Here is a 20,800-nt window from a genome sequence, read left to right as displayed (position 1 = left end):
TGGGAAAATACACCAGCTTACACAATTCCTAAAGCGTTTTTCGTGTGTGTGTGTGTGTGTGTGTGTGTGTAGAGACGGGGTTTCGCCATATTACCCAGGCTGATCTCGAACTCCTGGGATGAAGCGATCCACCCACCTCAGCCTCCCACATAGCTGAGATTACAGGCTTGAGCCACACACCCGGCCCTAAAGCTTTTGGTGAGATTATATATTTTACCTGCGAAATATATGGGTCAGAAAGGTTTGAGAAAGTTGTTAGATAATTCTGCCAACAAAATCTCCCGTCCTTTCCAGCTGTGATGGTGAATTCAAAAGTAGCATTCATCTTTTTTTTTTTTTTTTTTTTTGAGACGGAGTCTCGCTCTGTCGCTCAGGCTGGAGTGCAGTGGCGCAATCTCGGCTCACTGCAAGCTCCGCCTCCCGGGTTCACGCCATTCTCCTGCCTCAGCCTCTCCGAGTAGCTGGGACTACAGGCGCCCGCCACTACGCCTGGCCAATTTTTTTGTATTTTTAGTAGAGACGGAGTTTCACCGTGGTCTCGATCTCCTGACCTCGTGATCCGCCCGCCTCGGCCTCCCAAAGTGCTGGGATTACAAGAGTGAGCCACCGCGCCCGGCCAGCATTCATCTTTGGAGCTTCTCCCTGTAGGCATGCACCTTGCGTTGCACCTCCCAGATGTTGCGCAGAGTCCTCCAGGCCTCTAGAGGGCAGAGATGGCCTTGTTTCCTTGCCGAGCATCGCCTTAGTTCTCTCTTCTGGGGCTGTGAGCGTGGGGTCGAAGCGCGCGTGCGCGGCGGCGGTTGGCTGCGGTTGGCGGCGGCGGGCGGCGGCGGGCGGCGGCGGCGGGCGGCGGCGGCGGGCGGCGGCGGCGGGGCGGGGCCTGGGCTGTCGGCCGGCCTGGGAGGAGGAAGGAGCCTGCAGCGTGCGGTGTGAGGGGCGGGACCCGGCTGCCTGCGTAGGGTCTAGCTGGGGGAAGTTGGGCCATGCTGGTGGGCCAGGGCGCGGGGCCGCCGGGGCCCGCGGTGGTCGCCGCCGCGGTGGTGCTGCTGCTGAGCGGCGTGAGGCAGGCGCACGGCCCGGAGGACATCGTGGTGGGCTGCGGTGGCTTCATCAAATCGGACGTTTAGATCAACTACACGCTCATCGAGGTGAGCGCCCGCCCCGCGGCCCCGGCGCCGAGTCGCCAGGCCGGTGGTTCAGCCTCTCTGGGCCGCGCTGGCCTCGTCTCTTGACACCGGGCGGTGTGGAGTCCTTGGAGCCCTTACCTCTTCCGAGGCTATGCTGTCCGCGGGCTCCCTGCAGTCCCTCCCAAGTCGCGCTGGAGGGGAGATTCTTATCATGGGGTCGTCTAAGGACTGAGGGGTGCCAGATCTCAGGTTCTTCAAAACCTAGACTCCAGATCCCCGGAACACAGACCCCAGATCCTCAAAACTCCGATCCCAAATTCCCTGGAGCCCAGACCCCATTTCTTTAAAACAGACCTGAGATCTCGAATCAGACCCCCTGAAACTCCGATTTTCCCAAACCCATATTCCAGAACCTAGAGACCACGTCTTATCCCCCAAGCTCCACAGTCCAGAACCCCCCGAAGTTCTAATCCACTGCTCCTCCAAACCCCGCGGCATGATTTTAAAGAGCATCAATTCCCATCCCATAGATTCTGACCTAGTAGATCAGTGTTGGAAACCCTGGGGCCGGAAAGCTATTTTTATTTCTCCCGCTCCCCTCCACCTGTGAAAATGGAGAGTTGCCAGCTGCCCTGATTGCCTTAATGAGTAGTTACTGGAATTACCCTAGAGATTTGTGCTGAAGGATTTTTTTTTTTTTTTTTTTTTTTCAATTAAGTTGTAAAGTCCTGTTAAATGTTTTTCAGCCCGGTGGGATTATGACCCAGAAAGGTTCCCGTAAAGAGGAAAGGGATGGATGGAGGTAGGGGCAGAATGTCATTTGTCGGGGTAGATGGGAGGGGACCAGAGCAAGGCTTGGGCCTCATTTTTGGGAGGGGATTTATGGTGGGGTAGGACAAGGAAGAGGAAAAGAGCAGGTGCCTCCGAGGTAATTTAGGAGAAAACGAAGGAAGAGGCTGGGAAATGCCAAAGAGAGGGACTGGGGAATAAGACCCCAAAGATCGTCTGAAAGCACTTTTGAGCTGTTCCAGGGCTGGCAGTGAAGGGTGAAGCACTGTGTTCTGCTGAGGATTGGGGGAGGGGTAGGGAGTCAGTTCCACACCCCACCAGCTCTGCGACCTGCCCTTGCTCTATGTCTCAGTTTTTGTACCTATAGGATGGTGTTCGGAGAGAAACAGTGGAACCCAGCAGATATATTTCTTTAACAAGCGGATCCGTGATCTTCTTCAAGGCCCCCTTGTTAGCTGCTTTTTCAGTCTGAAGAGGTCAGAGGTCAGGCATTGAATGAATCTACTCACTGGCAGCGGCAGGGCTCCTAGGATTTCCTGGGTACATGTTTCTGGGTGCCCATTCCACCTCCTAGGTCTGCGTTGGGGACAGGGCACGTTCAGGGTGATATGGTTGTAGATGGCACAGGGCATTTCAGAAGCTGCTCGATAAGGCCTCTTGCAACTTGTAGTTTCCAGGGATTCTGGAAGGAAGGAAAAGACAAGCACCCCCTCCACCCTCACCCTCATACTAATAGTGACCTTGAGAGCAGAGAGCAGGTTTTGTGACCCCTTATGAAGTGTGTTCCTTAAGCCCAAGGGCTGCCTGTCCAGATGGTCTGGGACACTCACTCTTCGTAATTCCGATTCTGAAATCAGACATTTCATACTGGCCATCTTGATGTAGATTACATTGCCATCCTGTGTCCTGATTGTACTTTATGAAAGACGTAGAAATAATCAAGATACTCCATGGTCATGGTCATTTCTTGATGGTGTTTTTTGTGTTCCTGTGCAACTGCCTTCATTCTTCTTCAGCTTTCTCCTATCCTGGGTGTTTTTACATCATGTTCATTGAGTCAACAACTATTTATTGAGCCCCGGCACATACTGAAGCCTTGTGCCCGGTGTGGATATAGCAGTACAGTGAAAAGAACAGACAAAACTCCATACTCTCATGAGACTGACATTTTGTTCTCTAACAGGGACCTTACTGTAAAAAAAAAAAAAATTATACTGGTTGGTAATACTTTAACAATCAGGAGGTTTCATAGTAAAGAGTGGGTTCTTTATTTCTCTGGAAAACCAGCCGATCCTTGGGCTGCCACACTTGCTTGGGTTGTGTAGTGATCCGAGTCCCTTTGGATGAATGCCCCTTGATGTTGCCTCCCTAACCCTTCTAGGCTGGTGAATTTCCAGTCCCTGCCTTAAATGCATGCATCTGAATCTCTTTGTCACCTGTAGCAAATTCACTGAGTACCTACAGTAAGCAAGACACTGTCTCAGGCACTGGGGAATGAAGTTGTGGTCACTGCCCTCAGAGAACTTTACATACAGGCTTAACCTTATTTCACATGACTCCTTTCCCAAATGTTCAAATGTTCGTGTTATGAGTTAGTCACTTTGTACATCTTAGCTGGTAAGATTCGACTGCTTCATTGCAGCTCGTGTCGTGGTTTGTTTCGTGGTCATAGAGCATTAGCATTTTGGAGGTGAGGCTTTTAGATGCATCAGACCCAACTGCTTCCTTTTACAGACATGGAAACTGAGCCTCAGAGTGGTTGAGCTGTGCAGGTACATTTAGGAAATTTTCCTTGAGCCCAGTATGTTCCCTACGTATTACACTGTGTTGCCTTTTTCTTCAGAGAGAGATATTAAATAGTAATACAAACTGCTTTTTCCATTTTATTTATTTTATTTTATTTTGAGGCAGGATCTCACGCTGTTGCTCAGGCTGGAGTACAGTGGCACCATCATAGCTCACCAAAGCCTCTGACTCCTGGCCTCAAGCAATCCTCCTGCCCCAGCCTCCTGAGTAGCTGAGACTACAGGCACATGCCATCATGCCTAGCTAATTCTTTTTCTAGTAGGAATGAGGTCTGGCTATATTGTCCAGGCTGGTCTTGAACTCCTGGGCTCAAATGATCTTCCTTCTTTGGCCTCCTAAAGCGCTGGGATTACCGGCATGAGCCACCATGCCTGGCCGCAAACTGATTTTTCTTTGAATCCATATTCTGTAGCAAGAGCTTAATATGCGTTGATGTGAATCTGTACAACCACATGACAAGGAGTGGCTCTCTGTCTACACCTGAAGAAACCGAACATGAGCTTGCCCAAGGCCACGCAACACGTGCAAGACTCAGATGGTATTTGGGCATCTTACTGGGTTAACACTTTGTGTCTGGTAATGCTCAGAATGTAAGAGTTTGAGAGAGTCCTTGAAGAGAGGACAGATATTAAGTGTCTTTTTTTTTTTTTTATTATTATTTAGGTTTTAGGGTACATGTGCACAATGTGCAGGTTTGTTACATATGTATCCATGTGCCATGTTGTTTTGCTGCACCCATTAACTCGTCATTCTGAGAATGAAAGTAATGAGAAAAATTAAGTTTCTAGATGAATGTTGCTCCATGTATTTGAAATTATTCAGAGTTAGTAAGGAAGGTTTTTGGCCCTCATTCCACACCTTTAGTTGAGAAATAGAGGTGGGCCCCAGGAATTTGCATTTTATTTTACTTTATTTTATTTTTTTATTATTATTTTTGATACGGAGTCTTACTCTGTCTCCCAGGCTGGAGTGCTGTGGCATGATCTTGGCTCACTGCAACCTCCGCCTCCCTGGTTCAAACAATTTTCTTGCCTCAGCCTCCCAAGTAGCTGGGACTACCGGTGCCTGCCACCATGCCTGGGTAACTTTTTTTGTATTTTTAGTAGAGACAGCCTTTTACCTTTTTGGCCACCTGGTCTCAAATTCCTGACCTCAAGTGATCCGCCCAGAGCCTCCTGAAGTGCTGGGATTACAGGCATGAGCCACCATGCCCAGCCAGGAATTTGCATGTTAATAAGCACCTTACTAATGACAAAGTTTGCAAATGTGTTTGAGACCCAGAAACTTAACAGGAGCAACCTAGAGACAGCCACTAAAATAAACAGAAAAGCATTGAAAAACAAGGCATTGTAATAGGCTGTAGGTGATTTCTAATCTGAAAAACATTGAGTCACATGATTTGAGGAGAGTTTGTTGATTTCCCTCTGTCCCCAGTAATGCCCCGTGTTGAAAGCTGGCATACAGTAGGTCCTCAGTGAATGCATACTGACTGAGTGCATTCAGGTGCAACATGTAGTTAATTCCCAAAGGCAATGTTATGATTTCTGTTTTCCTTCCTTCCTTTCCAGATAAAGCTGTACACCAAGCATGGGACTTTGAAATACCAGACAGACTGTGCCCCTAATAATGGTTACTTTATGATCCCTTTGTATGATAAGGTAAGAGGGGACTGCTTGTCACTTCTGATGGGAAGTCAGTAGTGTGCCTCACCAAGCTGCACTAACCATGCCCTTTCCTACACTAGCAAATGCTCATCTGTTTTGTAAATTATTAGTGCAATATGGTAATCCTAGCCACATTCGGAGGGAGACGACTTACAAACTGCCTTGACGAATACAGTGGCTCTCTGTGTCTTTAGGGCCATTTGGCAATGTCTAGAGATGTTTTTGTTGTGACATCCGTGGCTGTGCGCTACAGTTACCCAGTGAGTAGTGGCCAGGCGTGGAGCTAAATGTGTTACAGTGCTGCCCACGACAGCCTAGATGTCAGTAGTACCAGGGTTGAGAAACTCTGATTTCATGGAACCCGTTACTTGCAAGCAGCTTAAAGTGTTGTTAAAACACTTGTACAAGTAATATGTGAATTCATGAACTTTGTGAAAAAAAAGTTAAGGTCTTTAGAAGTATGTGAAATAAATTTGTACCCTTTTCCCTCCAATTTTACCTCCCTTTGTAGTGATAACGTCTGATACTCTGATAAAGGTTTTTTTTTTTTTTTTTCCTTCTTTTGAGATGGAGTCTCACTCTGTCGCCCAGGCTGGAGTGCGGTGGTGGGATCTTGGCTCACTCCACCCTCCACCTCCCAGGTTCAAGCCATTTTCCTTCCTCAGCCTCCCGGGTAGCTGGGATTACAGGCACCCGCCACCACGCCCAGCTAATGTTTTGTATTTTTAGTAGTGACGGGGTTTTGCCATGTTGTCCAGGCTGGTGTCGAACTCCTAACCTCAGGTGAACCACCTGCCTCAGCCTCCCAAAGTGCTGGGATTACAGGTGTGAGCCACTGTTTCTGGCCCTCTTATAAAATTTTGATGTGCATCCTAACAGATTGCTTTCTATTTATAGTTATTCAGATGTCCACGGATACACATGCATATACATATATGCAAATACACACAAGCACACATGCACATAGATGCGTATCCGCAAACACCTCTATCTATACAATCCCATCCTCCCACATACAAACGTTTTATTTGGAAATACAGATTCATAGGAAGTTGCAAAAACAGTCAATATACATAGTTTTGATTTTGATATATTTTTTAATACAAATGGAATCAGACAATAGGATTTATTCTGCAGTTTCATTTTCTGCCCTGTGTTAATGCTTTCAATACCAGAGGGACATTTGGTTTTTTCCTCTTGTATGCTTTCAACATTAGCATAGATAGATCTACTGCCTTTTTTTTTTTTTTGAGACAGAATCTCACTCTGTCGCCAGGCTCTGGAGTGCAGTGGGGCGATCTTGGCTCACTGCAACCTCTGCCTCCTGGGTTCCAGTGATTCTTCTGCCTCAGCCTCCCAAGTAGCTGGGATTACAGGCACCCACCACCACGCCCAGCTAATTTTTTTTGTATTTTTAGTAGAGATGGGGTTTCACCATGTTGCCCAGGCTGATCTTGAACTGCTGACCTCACGTGATCTGCCCACCTCAGTCTCCCAGAGTGCTGGGATTAACAGGCATGAGCCACCATGCTCGGCCTACTGCCTTCTTTTTAATCGCTGCGTAGTGTGTCAGAGTCAAACCCAAACTAATTTATTTAGCTATTTGGACATATAGACTTTCCCCAATTTTAAAATAATGGTAATTTTAAAATAACACACTAGGAAATATTCTTGAACTTAACTCTTCATCCAGAATGCATAGGAGTGATTTCTAGAGATGGACTAGCTGGGTCTGTCCTGAAATCTATTTAATTAATTTTTAAGTAGTATCAGTGTCAGTCTCAAGAAACCAGGAGGCCGGATGTAGTAGCTCATGCCTGTAATCCTAGCACTTTGGGAGGTTGAGGCAGGTGGATCGCCTGAGCTCAGGAGTGCGAGACCACCCTGGGCAACATGGTGCAACCTCATCTCTACTAAAATACAAAAAAATTGGCCGGGTGTCATGTGCATGCCTGTAGTTCCAGCTACTCGGGAGGCTGAGTCAGGAGAATCGCTTGAACCTAGGAGACGGAGGTTGCAGTGAGCTGAGATTGCACCACTTCACTCCAGCCTGGGCAACAGAGTGAGAGTCCATCTCCAAAAAAATAAAAGAAAAAAGAAAGAAACCAGGGTTGATAAGTAAAATCCAGTTTTATTTATTGAATTAATGAGGTAGTGTATTGTTTAGAGACAGGATCTCCCTCTGCTGCCCATGCTGGAGTGCGGTGGCATGATTATGGTTCACTGCAGCATTGACCTCCCGGGCTCAGGTGATCCTCCTGCCTCTGCCTCCTGAGTAGCTAAGACTATAGGCGCCTGCCACCACACCCAGCTAATTTTTTAAGAACATTTTTTGTACAGATGGGGTCTTGCTATGTTGCTTAGGCTGGTCTTGAACTCCTGGCCTCGAGTGACCCTCCCGCCTTGGCCTCCCACAATGTTGGGATTATAGGTGTGAGGTACTATGCCTGGCCAAATCTAGTTTTAAGAGGTGACTATAGTTCCTGAAGATACATGCTAACTTGTGCAACTGCAGGCATGTGAGCGCTTAATGGGAGACTCAATTAATAGAATTATAGTATGTTTAGTATTAAAAGACAGTGAGTGGCCGAACCTAGTGTCTTTAGAACTCACGAATGGGCTTCAGCACTGTCTTCTGATTGTTTAGATGAAAACTTCTGGTGTTCAGCTTCAGCCTGTAGCATCTGAAGAGAATCACAGTGCTCAGTACCATTTAGAAGAACAAGGCTTACTCTTAGAATTTCATTTCCGGTGTAAAAATTTTAGATTAAATGATAACACTAAACTAAATTAAGCCAGAGTCACAATTCTCATTTCTTGAAATTACATTTTCTTTTTTTCCTTTTAGGGGGATTTCATTCTGAAGATTGAGCCTCCCCTAGGGTGGAGTTTTGGTAAGTTAACTGAATCACTAGACATTCTTTGTAAAAGATTAGATGATATGCCAAATATTAATTTAGGCTAGCAGAGTGCATAAACTATTAAAATAATAAGTTTCAGTTTTAGGTGACAGTGTTGTCTTCCTTCTGTGAAATAGATCTGTTTTATTAACTAAAGCTATTTTAAACTAAACAACAGAAGGCCCTGATGAGATTTATTTGTTGTTCTTTTTTCAGCCTGAAACAGAAATCTGTAAATATACTAAACATTCTAGAAGCTGTGGTATGTGTGCCCAAGGAGAATGTATAAGAATGTTTATTGCAGCTTTGTTCGTAATAACAAAATATTGTAAACAACCTAAATGCTTTTCAAGAGAAGAATGGATTGGGGTTCCTTCATACAGTAGGCTGCTGTATGTCAGCAGTAATGAATGAACCAGAGCTACATATATCAATGTGACTACATTTAAAAACAGAGTTGAAGGAAATATGATTTTAAATACTTGTTATAACATCATTTATGGATACAGTCTTTTTTTTTTTTTTTTTTTTTAAGACGGAGTCTCGCTCTGTTGCCAAGACTGGAGTGCAGTGGCATGATCTTGGCTCATTGTAACCTCAGCCTCCTGTGTCCAAGCGAGTCTTCTGCTTGAGTCTCCTGAGAAGCTGAATTACAGGGATGCACCACCACGCCCAGCTAATTTTTGTATTTTTAGTATATTTGGGATTTTGCCATGTTGGCCAGGCCGGTCTCGAACTCCTGGCCTCAAATGATCCACCAGCCTCGGGCTCTCAAAGTGGTGGGATTACAGGTGTAAACCAGTGCACTCAGCCAGATACAGTCTTTTTTTTTTTTTTGCAACAGGGTCTTCCTCTATTGCCAAGGCTAGAGTACAGTGACATATTCATGGCTCATTGTAGCCTCTGGTTCCTGGTCTTAAGTGATCCTTCCGCATTGGCCTCCCGAGGGTCTGAAACTCAGGCATGTGCCACTGCACCTAGCTAAGGATACAGTCTTTTTTTTTTTTTGAGATGAAGTCTTGCTCTTGTTGCCCAGGCTGGAGTGCAATGGCACGATCTTGGCTCATTGCAACCTCCCCCTCTTGGGTTCAAGCGATTCTCTTGCCTCAGCCTCCTGAGTAGCTGGGGTTACAGGCGCCTGCCACCATGCCCAGTTAATTTTTGTATTTTTATTAGAGACGGAGGATATAGTCTTATGTAGAAAAATTATGAAGACATACATGGGAATAGCAGACACTGTTCAAAATGATACTGACTTCTAGAGAAAGGGAGGAGGGGGACTTGGGGGTACACCAGCATCTTGAATTGTGTTTTTTAAAATTTCTTTAGCTAGTTAGAAGGTATGTAAGTGTTCTTTAGCATATCTTTTTTTGTTTGACTGAAATAGTTTATAGTCAAAGATCAAAAAAGGAACTCCACCTAGTAGGTGAGGTTCTGTAATAGCCGTGAAAGACCAAATTAAAATAAGACTTAAGGGACATCTTGACATGTTAGCTTCTGTGTTAGTATTGAAGCTGTATCTCATTTTTGCTAAAGAAGCTTTGGAATCAGTATCTCAGCATCTACTCTATAGGTTTTGTTACTTTTTTTACTCTCTGTGTTTTATGCATTTATAATTGATGATAGTTTCACACCTAGATGTCTCTTCTTACTGTTTATGACTTGGTTTTGGGGGTTTTTCTCTTCTGCAGCAACATTTAAAAATATTTTATTCGAGTCTGGGCGCAGTTGCTCGTGCCTGTAAGTCCAGCACTTTGGGAGGCTGAGGTGGGCGGATTACTTGAGGTCAGGAGTTGGAGACCAGCCTGGCGCCAACATGGTGAAACCGCATCTCTACTAAAAATACAAAAAAATTAGCCGGGAATGGTGGCATGCACCTGTAATCCCAGCTACTCGGGAGGCTGAGGCAGGAGAATCGCTTGAACCTGGGAGGTGGAGGTAGCAGTGAGCCAAGATTGCACCACTGCACTTCAGCTTGGCTGACAGAGTGAGACTCCGTCTCAAAAAAAAAAAGAAAAAAAAAATTTATTCGAAATGAAAGAGCTTACACATTTATAAATAGAGAAGATTTTAAGGTTTACATTATATGTTAATTGTCTGCATAGAAGAATCTGAGTTTATTAATATGAGATTGGGATTTTCAAGTAAAGCATGTTGTTAGAAGTCAGGATAATGTTTATTCTCCTGGGGGGTTAGTGACCAGAAGCAAGTGTGAGGGGCGCTTCTGGCTTGCTGGTGCTATTCTGTTGAGTAACCAGTACCCAATTTGTGACAAGCCCTGTGCTGTGTGCTTAGAATATGTATACTTTTCTCTGTGTTTATTGTACCTTAACAAAAATGTTTAAAAATATACACATATTATGAAAAGAACAACATAAGACAAATTAAACAGAGTTTAATTGAGCATAGAACAGTTTGTCAATTGGGCAGCCCCCTGAGCCAGAATAGGTTTACGGCGACTGTGGCACTGTTGTGTGATTGGAAAGGGTTTACGGACAGAAAAAGAAAGTGACGGACAGAAAGCGGAAGTGAGGTACAGAAACAGTTGGATCGGTTACAGCTGGACATTTGTCTTATTTGAACATGGTTTGAACAGTTGGCCGCCTGTGAGTAGTTGAAGGATGGCTGGTTGAATTGGCTGAGACTTGGCAATATGCACAGAGAAACCTTTAGGCCAAACTTAAAATATGTAAGGAGGCAGTTTAGGCTAATCTTCAGTTAACAGTATATATCATTAAAAATAGAAAAAAAGCAAAATATGCTCATTAAAAAATTGAAACATATAGAGGAGTATAAAGCAGCGGAAACAGAAATTTTGGAAGTTGGAAAAGTATACAAGTAAAATAGCACCGTATAGACAAAATCAGTATTATTTACATTTTGCCACATTTCCTTTCACTTCATTTTGGGCATTAAAAAATAATGATCAGCCAGGCATGGTGGCTCATGCCTGTAATCCCAGCACTTTGGGAGGCTGAGGCAGGTGGATCACCTGAGGTCAGGAGTTCCAGACCAGCCTAGCCAAATGGTGAAACCCCATCTCTACTAAAAATACAAAAATTAGCCAGTCGTGTTGGCACATGCCTGTAGTCCCAGCTGCGTGGGAGGCTGAGGCAGTAGAATGGCTTGAACCCGGGAGGTGGAGGTTGCAGTGAGCTGAGATCATGCCACTGCACTCCAGCCTGGGTGACAGAGTGAGACTGTCTCAACAAAACAAAACAAAACAAAAAAATTCAAGAATATCGTGTGTCTCTATTGACTCACAAGACATTGCACATCTACACTGGGAGGCAGTGATATGTGATGGAAAGTACACGGGCTTTGAAATCAGACCTGGGTTTAACAAATCTCAGGTTTAAACAAGTGCCTCTTCCAAGCTGTGCGACCCCGGGCCTGTCACATTACCTTCCTGAGCCTCCGTTTCCTTATTTGGAGAATGGTGGCCTATCATAAGGAAGGACAGTCATGTCATTTTTCCCAAGAAACCTCTGCCAGTTTTTAACTTTACAACTTGAATGTCAGGATTTTTGTTCCTTTTATCTGTATTAATGTGTCTTAGATTTCAGAAGTACATATATTGACGTGAAACTTAGAAAAATTTTCCTATGATGTGGCTAATTGATGGTATTCAGAACATGTAAATGGAAAAGGAAGTCTTGTCTTTTTTCCCCTCTGGCATAGGATGTCCTGGGCTGCAATGTCTCACCAGTGCCTGGGTTCCAGCCCCAAGACGAGAGTCTGGTGTATTTGTGCTACACGGTCTCCAGAGAAGATGGCTCATTCTCCTTCTATTCATTGCCAAGTGGGAGCTACACTGTGGTGAGTGAAGCAGATTTCCCTTCTGTTTATGTCTGGGACTCTCATGACACAGTAAAAGCCAATGCTGTTTGGGTGTTAAAGGAAAAGATGGTTGGCCTGCAGTTCTCTGAACATGCTGTTAAGCAGTAATTTACTTAAGATGAGACACTCACCCCTTAGTAATAGCTATAAAAAGGGCAAGGCTTTCTCTTTTCAAATCTGCAACAGTTATGATGAATGTTTCTCTTGATCTGTCTTGAATCCCTTGTCATTTGTGGGCTGCTAGATCGATTATTAATATTGCTGATTGATCATGTTAGTGGTTCTTAGTGATTAACAGACTCTTCCTTCCAGATTCCGTTCTATCGAGGGGAGAGGATTACCTTTGATGTGGCACCTTCCAGACTTGACTTCACAGTGGAGCATGACAGCCTGAAAATCGAGGTAAGGCTTTCCTGTGTTCTGGAGGGACAAGTGTTTGAGTGCCCATCCCTAGGCACAGGTGTTGCAAACATGTTTAAAAAAAATCAATTATTTTATCTAGAAGGGCTGTTGGAAAAAGTGCAATCTGGTATTGTATTCTTACACATGATGTCCTTATTGTAGAGAGGTGGATTCCTAGTTAAATCTACTCATTCAGTGAAATATATTTATTGAGTGCCAGTGACATACATTTCAGGCACCATTCCAGGACTGGGGATTCAGCAGTGACCAAAAGAGGCAAAAATTCTTGTCTCTGGGGACCTCTTTTTTTTTTTTTAAGATATGGTCTCACTGTGTGGCTCAGGCTGGAGTGCAGTGGTGTGATCTCATTTCACTGCAACCATTGCCTCCAGGGCTGAAGTGATCCTCCCATCTCAGCCTCTTGAGTAGCTGGGACCACAGGCGCATGCCACCATGCCCAGCTAATTTTTGTATTTTTCGTAGAGATGGGGTTTCGCCATGTTGCCCAGGCTGTTCTCTAACTCCTGAGTTCAAGTGATCTGCCTGCCTCAGCTTCCCAAAGTGTTGGGAGTACAGGTGTGAGCCACCGCACCTGTCTAGACCTCATGTTTTAATGACAGGAAGGGTCAACACATGTATAGATGCATAAGTTAGAAAGTACAGTAGAAGGTGATAAGTGTTCTCTAGAAAAATAAAGGAAAAAAGGAGATCGTACAGTATCAAGGTGGAGACGGGTTGCAGTTGTACATAGGGTGTTTTTGGGAAGTCTTCCCTGTGAAGGTGACATTTGAGCAACAACCCGAAGGCAAAGAACGAGAGAACCATACTTCACTCCTGCAGGAAGAGTGTGTAAGACTGAGGGAACGGCACGTGCAAAAGTCCTGAGGCAGGAGTGTGCTGAAGGGTTTGGGGCACCCCAAGGAGGCCGGGGTGGCTGGAGTGGAGGGAATGAGCAAGGAAGGAGGAGGCAGAAAGAGGTTCAGGGAGGTGACGGGGCAGATTGTGCAGGGCCTGGTGAGCCACTTTGCCTATAACTCTGGGTGAGAATTGGTGCCCCCGGAAGGTTCCTAACAGAGGAGCAGCGTGATCCTTCTGGCAGCTGTGTTGAGGAGAGTTTGCAGGCTGTCAGGGTGGAAGTGGGAGACCAGTTGGGATGCCATGGCTGTAAACCAGGTGAAAACTGGCAGAGCTTGGACCGTGTGGTAGGAATGGGCAGTGTGATACGTGGCTTGATAAACTGCCTAGACCCTCACATAGATGGTAAATGTAGTTTTCATCTCACTTATGTCTCCTTTAATTACAGAAGTAGAAAATGGTTACTGTAGAAAATTGGCTAGCTAGAGCAAATCCCAAAAGAAAATAACAGCCTCTCCTAAGTGGACCACCCAATGTTAGAGTTATTGAAGCAATTATATTTTAATCATTTTCTTTTAATACTACATTTGAAAGTACTGTGTTAAAATGGCTTAAACTGGCAGAAGCGGGCTTTTAGGTCATATGCACAGTGGGGTGCAGACTCTGCATTTTAAGATTCAGTGGAGTGTTTGACCGTTCTGCTGTACACTGGAGGGGAAAGAGGAGGGTAAGAAGATGAAGCCTTTACGTTGCTTCCTGTAGCTAGCAGAGAAGGATGGGGGCAGGTGAGCAGAGACAGCTATTCCCAGATTACAGCCAAATACATATTTTGAAAATGATGAATGGAATTTCAGGGAATGGGGTCCTATAAGTTCCCTGACGTCAGGAACCGTGAGTGTCTTATTCTTTACTGTTTTCCTAACATGTGATTTAGTGCCTGGCACACAGTAGGTGCCCAGCAAAAATATTTGTTGAGTACATATGTGAATTAATAAGTAGGTAATGCATGGAATGAAACATGTCCTTTTGGAAAGATCAAGAAGGACTACCTGTCATATGAGACCATCACTAAGAAACCATTTGCTGAAAAAAAAGAAGGGCTGCCTGCATAAAAAGGAAGTCATTTAATTAATTAAAGCTTCATCTCAAATGCTGTCGCACACGTTCGTGCACACAGTCATTCATTCAGGAGTCAGTTATTGAGTGCCTGCTGTGCACCAGGTGACTAACACAGAAAAGGTCCCTGTCTTCATGAGGTAACATGCTAGTGGGAGGGAGACAACTAAGAAATCGAGCAAGGACATTTCAGATACTGGTAAGTTTGATGAAGATATTAAAATAGGTTACCAGTGGTGACCTTGGGGATACACAGATCAGGGCTGGAACTCAGTAACTGCAGAGAAAGCACAGGTGTGCTGCTCACAGGCGAGTGGGGCACAGACACACAGAGCATGGGACCACGTGTGAGTCAGTGATGGGGGTGGAGGAGGGTGGTCTAGGTGGATTTCTTTTTTTTTTTTTGAGACAGAGTCTTGCTGTGTTGCACAGGCTGGCATGATCTCGGCTCACTGCAACCTCCGCATCCTGAGTTCAAGCGATTCTCCTGCCTCAGCCTCCCGAGTAGCTGGGATTACAGGCGCCTGCCACCACACCTGGCTAATTTTTGTATTTTTAGTGGAGACAGGGCTTCACCATGTTGGCCAGGCTGGTCTTGAATTCCTGACCTCAAGTGATCCGCCTGCCTCGGCCTCCCAAAGTGCTGGGATTACAGGCGTGAACCACTGCGCCCGGCCTAGGTGGATTTCATAAGGACCTGTGTTCAGGCCATGGTGGAAAGACAGGAGGGGGCACGTGAGACCTTGCAGAGGTGGAATCCACAGGACTGATCTATGTTGGAGGAGCAGGGAGGGGGCGTCCAAAGTGATGCCGGGGTGTGCGTGGGAGACCGGAGGAAGACATGGTTCACCAAAATGGGGGCATCTGGAGGGGAGGAGATGGCACAGGGGTAAGGGTGGGGGGCTTTTAGAAGCTTGAGTCAGAGACCTTTTAACTAGGGAAGTAAGTCTCTAGACCTTTTCTGTTCTGTTGTTTGACACTCAGTAGTGTGATGGGAACACAACAGAGAAGACAGATGTGGGTAAGGTGAGAGGGAGCCCGGCTGGCACACAGGACCGGGGCACTGAGTGTTGCGAGGTGGGCGGCAGGAGCAGAGATAGTAGGTGACGGCTGGCGCAGCAGAAGGAGGCTTTGTGACTCTCGTACAGGAGCACCTTTGAGCACCTTCTTCTTCTTTGTTTTTTAGCCCATGTTCCACGTCATGGGATTCTCCGTCACCGGGAGGGTCTTCAACGGACACGAAGGAGATGATGTTCCAGAAGCAGTAGTCACCCTGAATAACCAAATCAAAGGTGGGCTGACACAGCAGCCCCGGGCTGATGGCCAGTGCTCTTTTTGGATCACAGAGAGAAATGGAGAGGAACTGATGACTGTATGAAAACATGGCAGCTTTTGTCTCAAGTATTCTGGTGTACATGTAAGGATACACTGTTGTTTTTGGCTTATCTCCTGTTTGTGTGTTTTTGTTTTACAGTTAAAACAAAAGCTGATGGCTCATTCCGCCTTGAGAACATAACCACAGGGACATACACCATCCATGCTCAGAAAGAGCACCTCTACTTTGAAATGGTCACCATCAAAATTGCACCGAACACACCTCAGCTGGCTGACATTATTGCAACAGGGTAAGCTTATCTTGGATTTGGAAGCGCCAGTGTTTATGCTGGCAGCCATTGTAGAACAAAATGACCTGTGATCTGTGTGTCTTTGCTGAGCTTAAGAACTTAAGAAAGATTAGTACTTTTTTTTTTTTTTTTGAGAGAGAGCGTCTTGCCCTGTTGCCCAGGCTGTAGTGCAGTGGTGCCATCTCGACTCACTGCAACCTCTGCCTCCCAGGTTCAAGCGATTCTCCTGCCTCAGCTTCCCAAGTAGCAGGGACTACAGGCATGCCCCACCACACCTAGCTAATTTTTGTATTTTTTAGTGGAGATGGAGTTTCACTATATGTTGGCCAGGCTTGTCTCAAACTCCTAACCTCAGGCTGTCTGCCTGCTTTGGCCTCCCAAAGTGCTGGGATTACAGGTGTGACACACTGCACCCAGCCAAGAAAGATTAGTTCTAAATCTTACAAACTCAGGGTCCTGACATGTCGGATACTTAATGAAAAGTCCCTTGCTTCGAGTTAAAATGGGCTTGTGTAATTCAAAAATCTTTCATGTCTGACTTTCACGATCTTTCACAGGACCCCTCTTTGCTTAATCTTTGAGGGTTTTTGGAAGATGGTATCGTTGGTTGAGAAAGCTTATTGGAAGATGCTTCAGGTCATTGGCGTAGTTCTTCCTGCTTGTAGTTACTCATTATACTATAAGTACAGGCAGGGACATCTTGTGGTTGAATTCATGTGGTTTTACCATCATCTGAAGCAAGATTGTGTAGTGCCAAGAACTCGGGCTTTGGAGTCAGACCCCAGATCCACCTGCATGTAACCTGCAGAACAGCTTTAGACCTAACAGGTGGTCACAAAACAGTAGCTTAGAAGGAGAGTGCAGCGTCTGCTTGGGAGAAGCGCGGCACGAACAAAGTCAGGCAGTCTCATAGCAGCATGAGGTGGCTGCGGGTGTAAAGGTGGGTGCTACTGGAGCAGAATATACTGGCAGGTGAAGGTGGTGATGAGGCCAACCCCATAGCACCTCCTCACACCCCACCGGGGCATAGGGGCCTTCTCCCACTGGGGCCAACGGGCCATGAGTGGTTTTGAGCATTAAGATAACAAGCTTTGGCCGGGCGCGGTGGCTCACGCTTGTAATCCCAGCACTTTGGGAGGCCGAGGCGGGCGGATCACGAGGTCAGGAGATCGAGACCACGGTGAAACCCCGTCTCTACTAAAAATACAAAAAACTTAGCTGGGCGTGGTGGCGGGCGCCTGTAGTCCCAGCTACTCGGAGAGGCTGAGGCAGGAGAATGGCGTGAACCCGGGAGGCGGAGCTTACAGTGAGCCCAGATTGCGCCACTGCACTCCAGCCTGGGCGACAGAGCAAGACTCCGTCTCAAAAAAAAAAAAAAAAAAGATAACAAGCTTTGATCATTGTTTTCAATAGGGCATTCTGAAAACAATGGCATGGAGGAGAGTGGCTTTGAAGGGGACAGGAGTTGGGCACAGGAGGTCTGAAAGCAGAGACGACAAGGGCTTGCCTTGTAGGGAAGTCAGGGACAGACTGGTAAGATATTTAGGGTGCCCAGCTTGAGAGGTGTGATGGCTGGGGACAGAAAGAGAAGCCAGTTAGGTGATGAGGGTTCAGATTTGGCCACGTTGGTCTGTAGGACCACTAGGTGGAGCTCTTCAATAGGTGCTTGGATGGATGGTAAATCCTGAAGATTCGGCTGCAGGTGGTAGCCAGGACCTCAAATATGTATGTACAGGTAGAATTAGAAGACCAGTGGGCCAAAAACAGAGTGCCAGGTGGCCCAAGGGGGACCTGGGGAGCATGAGGTCATAGGAGCTAAGAAAGTAAGTTTGGGGTAGGAGGTAGTGAGAACCGGAATGCATATGCTAGGTCAGGGATTGGGACTCTTTCTCTGTGGAGAGCCAGAGAATAAGTATTTTAGGCATCGTGAGCCATACGATCTCTAGGAAAACAGCTGAGATAGACAATTTGTAAATGAATGGGCAGGGTGCAACACAACTACATTTTTGGACAGCACAATTTGCATTTCATATAATTTTTACATGTCGTGAAATATTATCTTTCTTTTAATTTTTTTGTTTTAAATTTTAACCACTTAAGAATGTAAAACCCTTTATCTTGGCTTAGATCATACACAAACAGGAAGGGGGCCCTGACTTGGTCCTTGGGTTGTAGTTTGTTGATCCATGCTGGAGATAGTGAGCTCATATAGCTGGGTAGTCCCTTCACTCTGAAGAAATGACTGTGTTTTTCATGATTCCTAGATTTCACATACACAGTCTTCCACCATTTCCTTGTGTTTTCCACTGTATTTTTTATTTGAGGCCGAGCGGTGGTTCCAACATTTAATGTATCCCTAATTGTCAGAATCCAACATTCTTGATTATGTCAAAAGTAACTAATTTTTTATCTAAAATGATTCTTGAAGATTCTTTAAAACGAACAGTTGAAAAGACAACTGTGACCCCCAGCTAGGATGTACTATTACACTTTAACACACCAACTGCTTCAGAAATGAAGACCAGCACTCCAAGGATGATGGTCTTTGTAGAGGGGCCTCTCGTGTGTTTCGAGGGATGCCTTGCAACACCTTACTCCTTATTTAGAATCTCAGATTGGAATCATTACCTTAATAGGGCTTTTCAGTTATAAGTTACGTTTGTGGCTCCTGCCTCCCAAGGAGTTCAATTTTAGCTTTGCATTTTTTCACTTAATTACCTTTTCTGTTCCAATCTCCCAGTTTGCTTTCATCCATGTGTTTTATATAATCACAAGCAAGGAAGACGTCTTTGATAATCCTGACTTATTTGATGGCCTGGTTAATGCCACAGTTTCTTAGGCAGCTTAGAGCTCTAGCTGTTAAGGGCTAGCCCACATTCTCAGTCCAAGGCAGCTCCACTGTCAACAATCCAGTTACCTGAAACGTTTTTATTATCTGCAGATTTTCTTAAAATTGCCTCTGCAGTGGGGGATTGCCAGATGTCACCCAGAACAGACAAACAGCCCCACTACGGGCCCCTGTTCTGTAGAAAGAGGCCCAGTCTTCCTTCTGGAGGTTGCTTTTTAAAACCAGAATGAAGGTTACTTTTTAAAACCAGAATCATCTGGACTGCATTCTGTCTCTTCATTAAGATTAGACTATTCTCAGGAACAAGGGCTGGGAGAGGGCTGCGTCTTTTTTGGTGGGTAAGAGCCTTTCCTGTTACAATTGAGTCCTCGTGCTGGAATGAATGGTGTTCTCTTTGCAGGTTCAGTGTCTGTGGTCAGATATCAATCATTCGCTTCCCCGACACCGTCAAGCAGATGAGTAAATACAAAGTTGTCCTGTCATCTCAAGACAAGGACAAGTCTTTGGTCACCGTGGAGACGGATGCTCATGGATCATTTTGTTTTAAAGCAAAACCAGGGACTTACAAAGTTCAGGTGCGATGCATTGTTTTAAATTTAAAATGTTTTGAGAAAAAGCAGTGATTTTTAGAAGGGTTATAACTCGAATGGGGTTAGAGAAGGAGCATTGCAGTTTCCAACTTCTTGTTTCTAAGTCTTTACAATCCTGCACCAGTAGAGTAGAGCCAGGTAGGCATCGAGCTAAAAAAATAATGCCATCTGCCTCCATTTTTTCCAGTCTTGGTGTTTGTTAGTATCAGGCCGCCAGTCACTCCTCTACCTTTAGGCTTCTGGCTGCTATAGAATATCGATGAGTCCAAGAGGACACCAAAAATGAACTCTACTAATGGCAGCTCAAAAATGGCCACAATGCATGGCTTCTGGGACCCCAGGCCAAAACGGAGCTTCCCATTTCCTGCTTTGCCCTGACTTCAAGATGGCTGAGCAGGGACCATGCGACTTATCCATTCAGGCAGGCTGAGAAGGGGGAGATGCTCTGGCCTGTGGTCTCATCACCATGGTGAAGGCCCAAGCCACAGCTGGCCCAAGGAAGCAAGAGACAGGACAGAGCAGAGGTCAGCCCACCATGCCTTTCAGTGCAGTGGCCCTGCCCTTGGGGAGAGACAGTTTCCGTGGGCTCTCACCCATCAAATCAGCAGCTGCCCTTCCTCCCTGTGGAAGAGCAAATAACACAAAGGGAGAGGGCCAGGAAGGTTCCCTGTTACACTCTTCTCTCCACTAGGGCAAAGTGGGGTCCCTCCCCCTGTGGGAAACAGGGTAGGAGATTGCGTTCTCCTTGCTTCCACAGAACAGCGTGGTGTGTGGGTTGACAGCTGCCTTTGTGAGATGGTAGCTGGCTTCCTGCGAAGATGTCCACATTTACAGGCCTTTGGAAGCCCTTTTGGAAGCGTGATGGACTTTTCCGAGGAAGGGCAGTGTCATCTTTACTAGGGATGAAAGAGTTGACCGCTGCTACCTTCACCTGTTCCTCTTCTTAGCCCATGAAAGGCACGCAGAACAATAGGAAGAAGAAAATGACTTAATTCCACCAAAGTGTCATCCACATAGTGTTGACAGGTTCAGAGCTTATGCTACAAGTGATCCGAAGCCGGGAAAAGGGACTGGGATGTAGTATGGTTTCTAGTATGTAAGTGAGGCGTGTCTGCTTTGTGTGCCTGTGGGGAATTAGGCCAGAAAGACTTTTGTTCATACACATGGGTCTGTTGAGGCTAATTTTTCCATCTGGATAGAACTGTGTTTACTTTACACAAGTTATTGGTGGATTTGTT

The 20,800-nt window shown here is 45.7% G+C and overlaps 2 protein-coding genes across 2 annotated transcripts in view; one reads left to right on the top strand and one right to left on the bottom strand.

Moving 5' to 3' along the window:
* The window catches only part of ABCC6 (ATP binding cassette subfamily C member 6), an 85,009-nt gene extending 84,685 nt beyond the window's left edge, over nt 1-324 (bottom strand). Inside the window, exon 1 of the mRNA XM_055253382.2 lies at nt 218-324. The gene's annotated coding sequence lies outside the window, so the exon portion shown is untranslated. The remainder of the gene's footprint in view (nt 1-217) is intronic.
* Nucleotides 325-916: 592 nt separating this feature from the next.
* LOC129468185 (BOS complex subunit NOMO3-like) overlaps nt 917-20,800 on the top strand; it is a 48,654-nt gene continuing 28,770 nt past the window's right edge. Inside the window, 8 exon segments of the mRNA XM_063623756.1 lie at nt 917-1,148; nt 5,291-5,380; nt 8,235-8,280; nt 11,968-12,105; nt 12,439-12,528; nt 15,686-15,791; nt 15,974-16,124; nt 19,373-19,547. Of these exon segments, the coding sequence (XP_063479826.1) occupies nt 15,689-15,791; nt 15,974-16,124; nt 19,373-19,547 (429 nt within the window). The 5' untranslated portion in view covers nt 917-1,148; nt 5,291-5,380; nt 8,235-8,280; ... (1 more) ...; nt 12,439-12,528; nt 15,686-15,688.

This window comes from Symphalangus syndactylus, chromosome 18 (genome assembly GCF_028878055.3).
Source record: "Symphalangus syndactylus isolate Jambi chromosome 18, NHGRI_mSymSyn1-v2.1_pri, whole genome shotgun sequence".
Taxonomy (NCBI): Eukaryota; Metazoa; Chordata; class Mammalia; order Primates; family Hylobatidae; genus Symphalangus; species Symphalangus syndactylus.
Note: the sequence above shows the minus strand (reverse complement) of the source record. Positions and strands in the feature narration are given on the sequence as shown.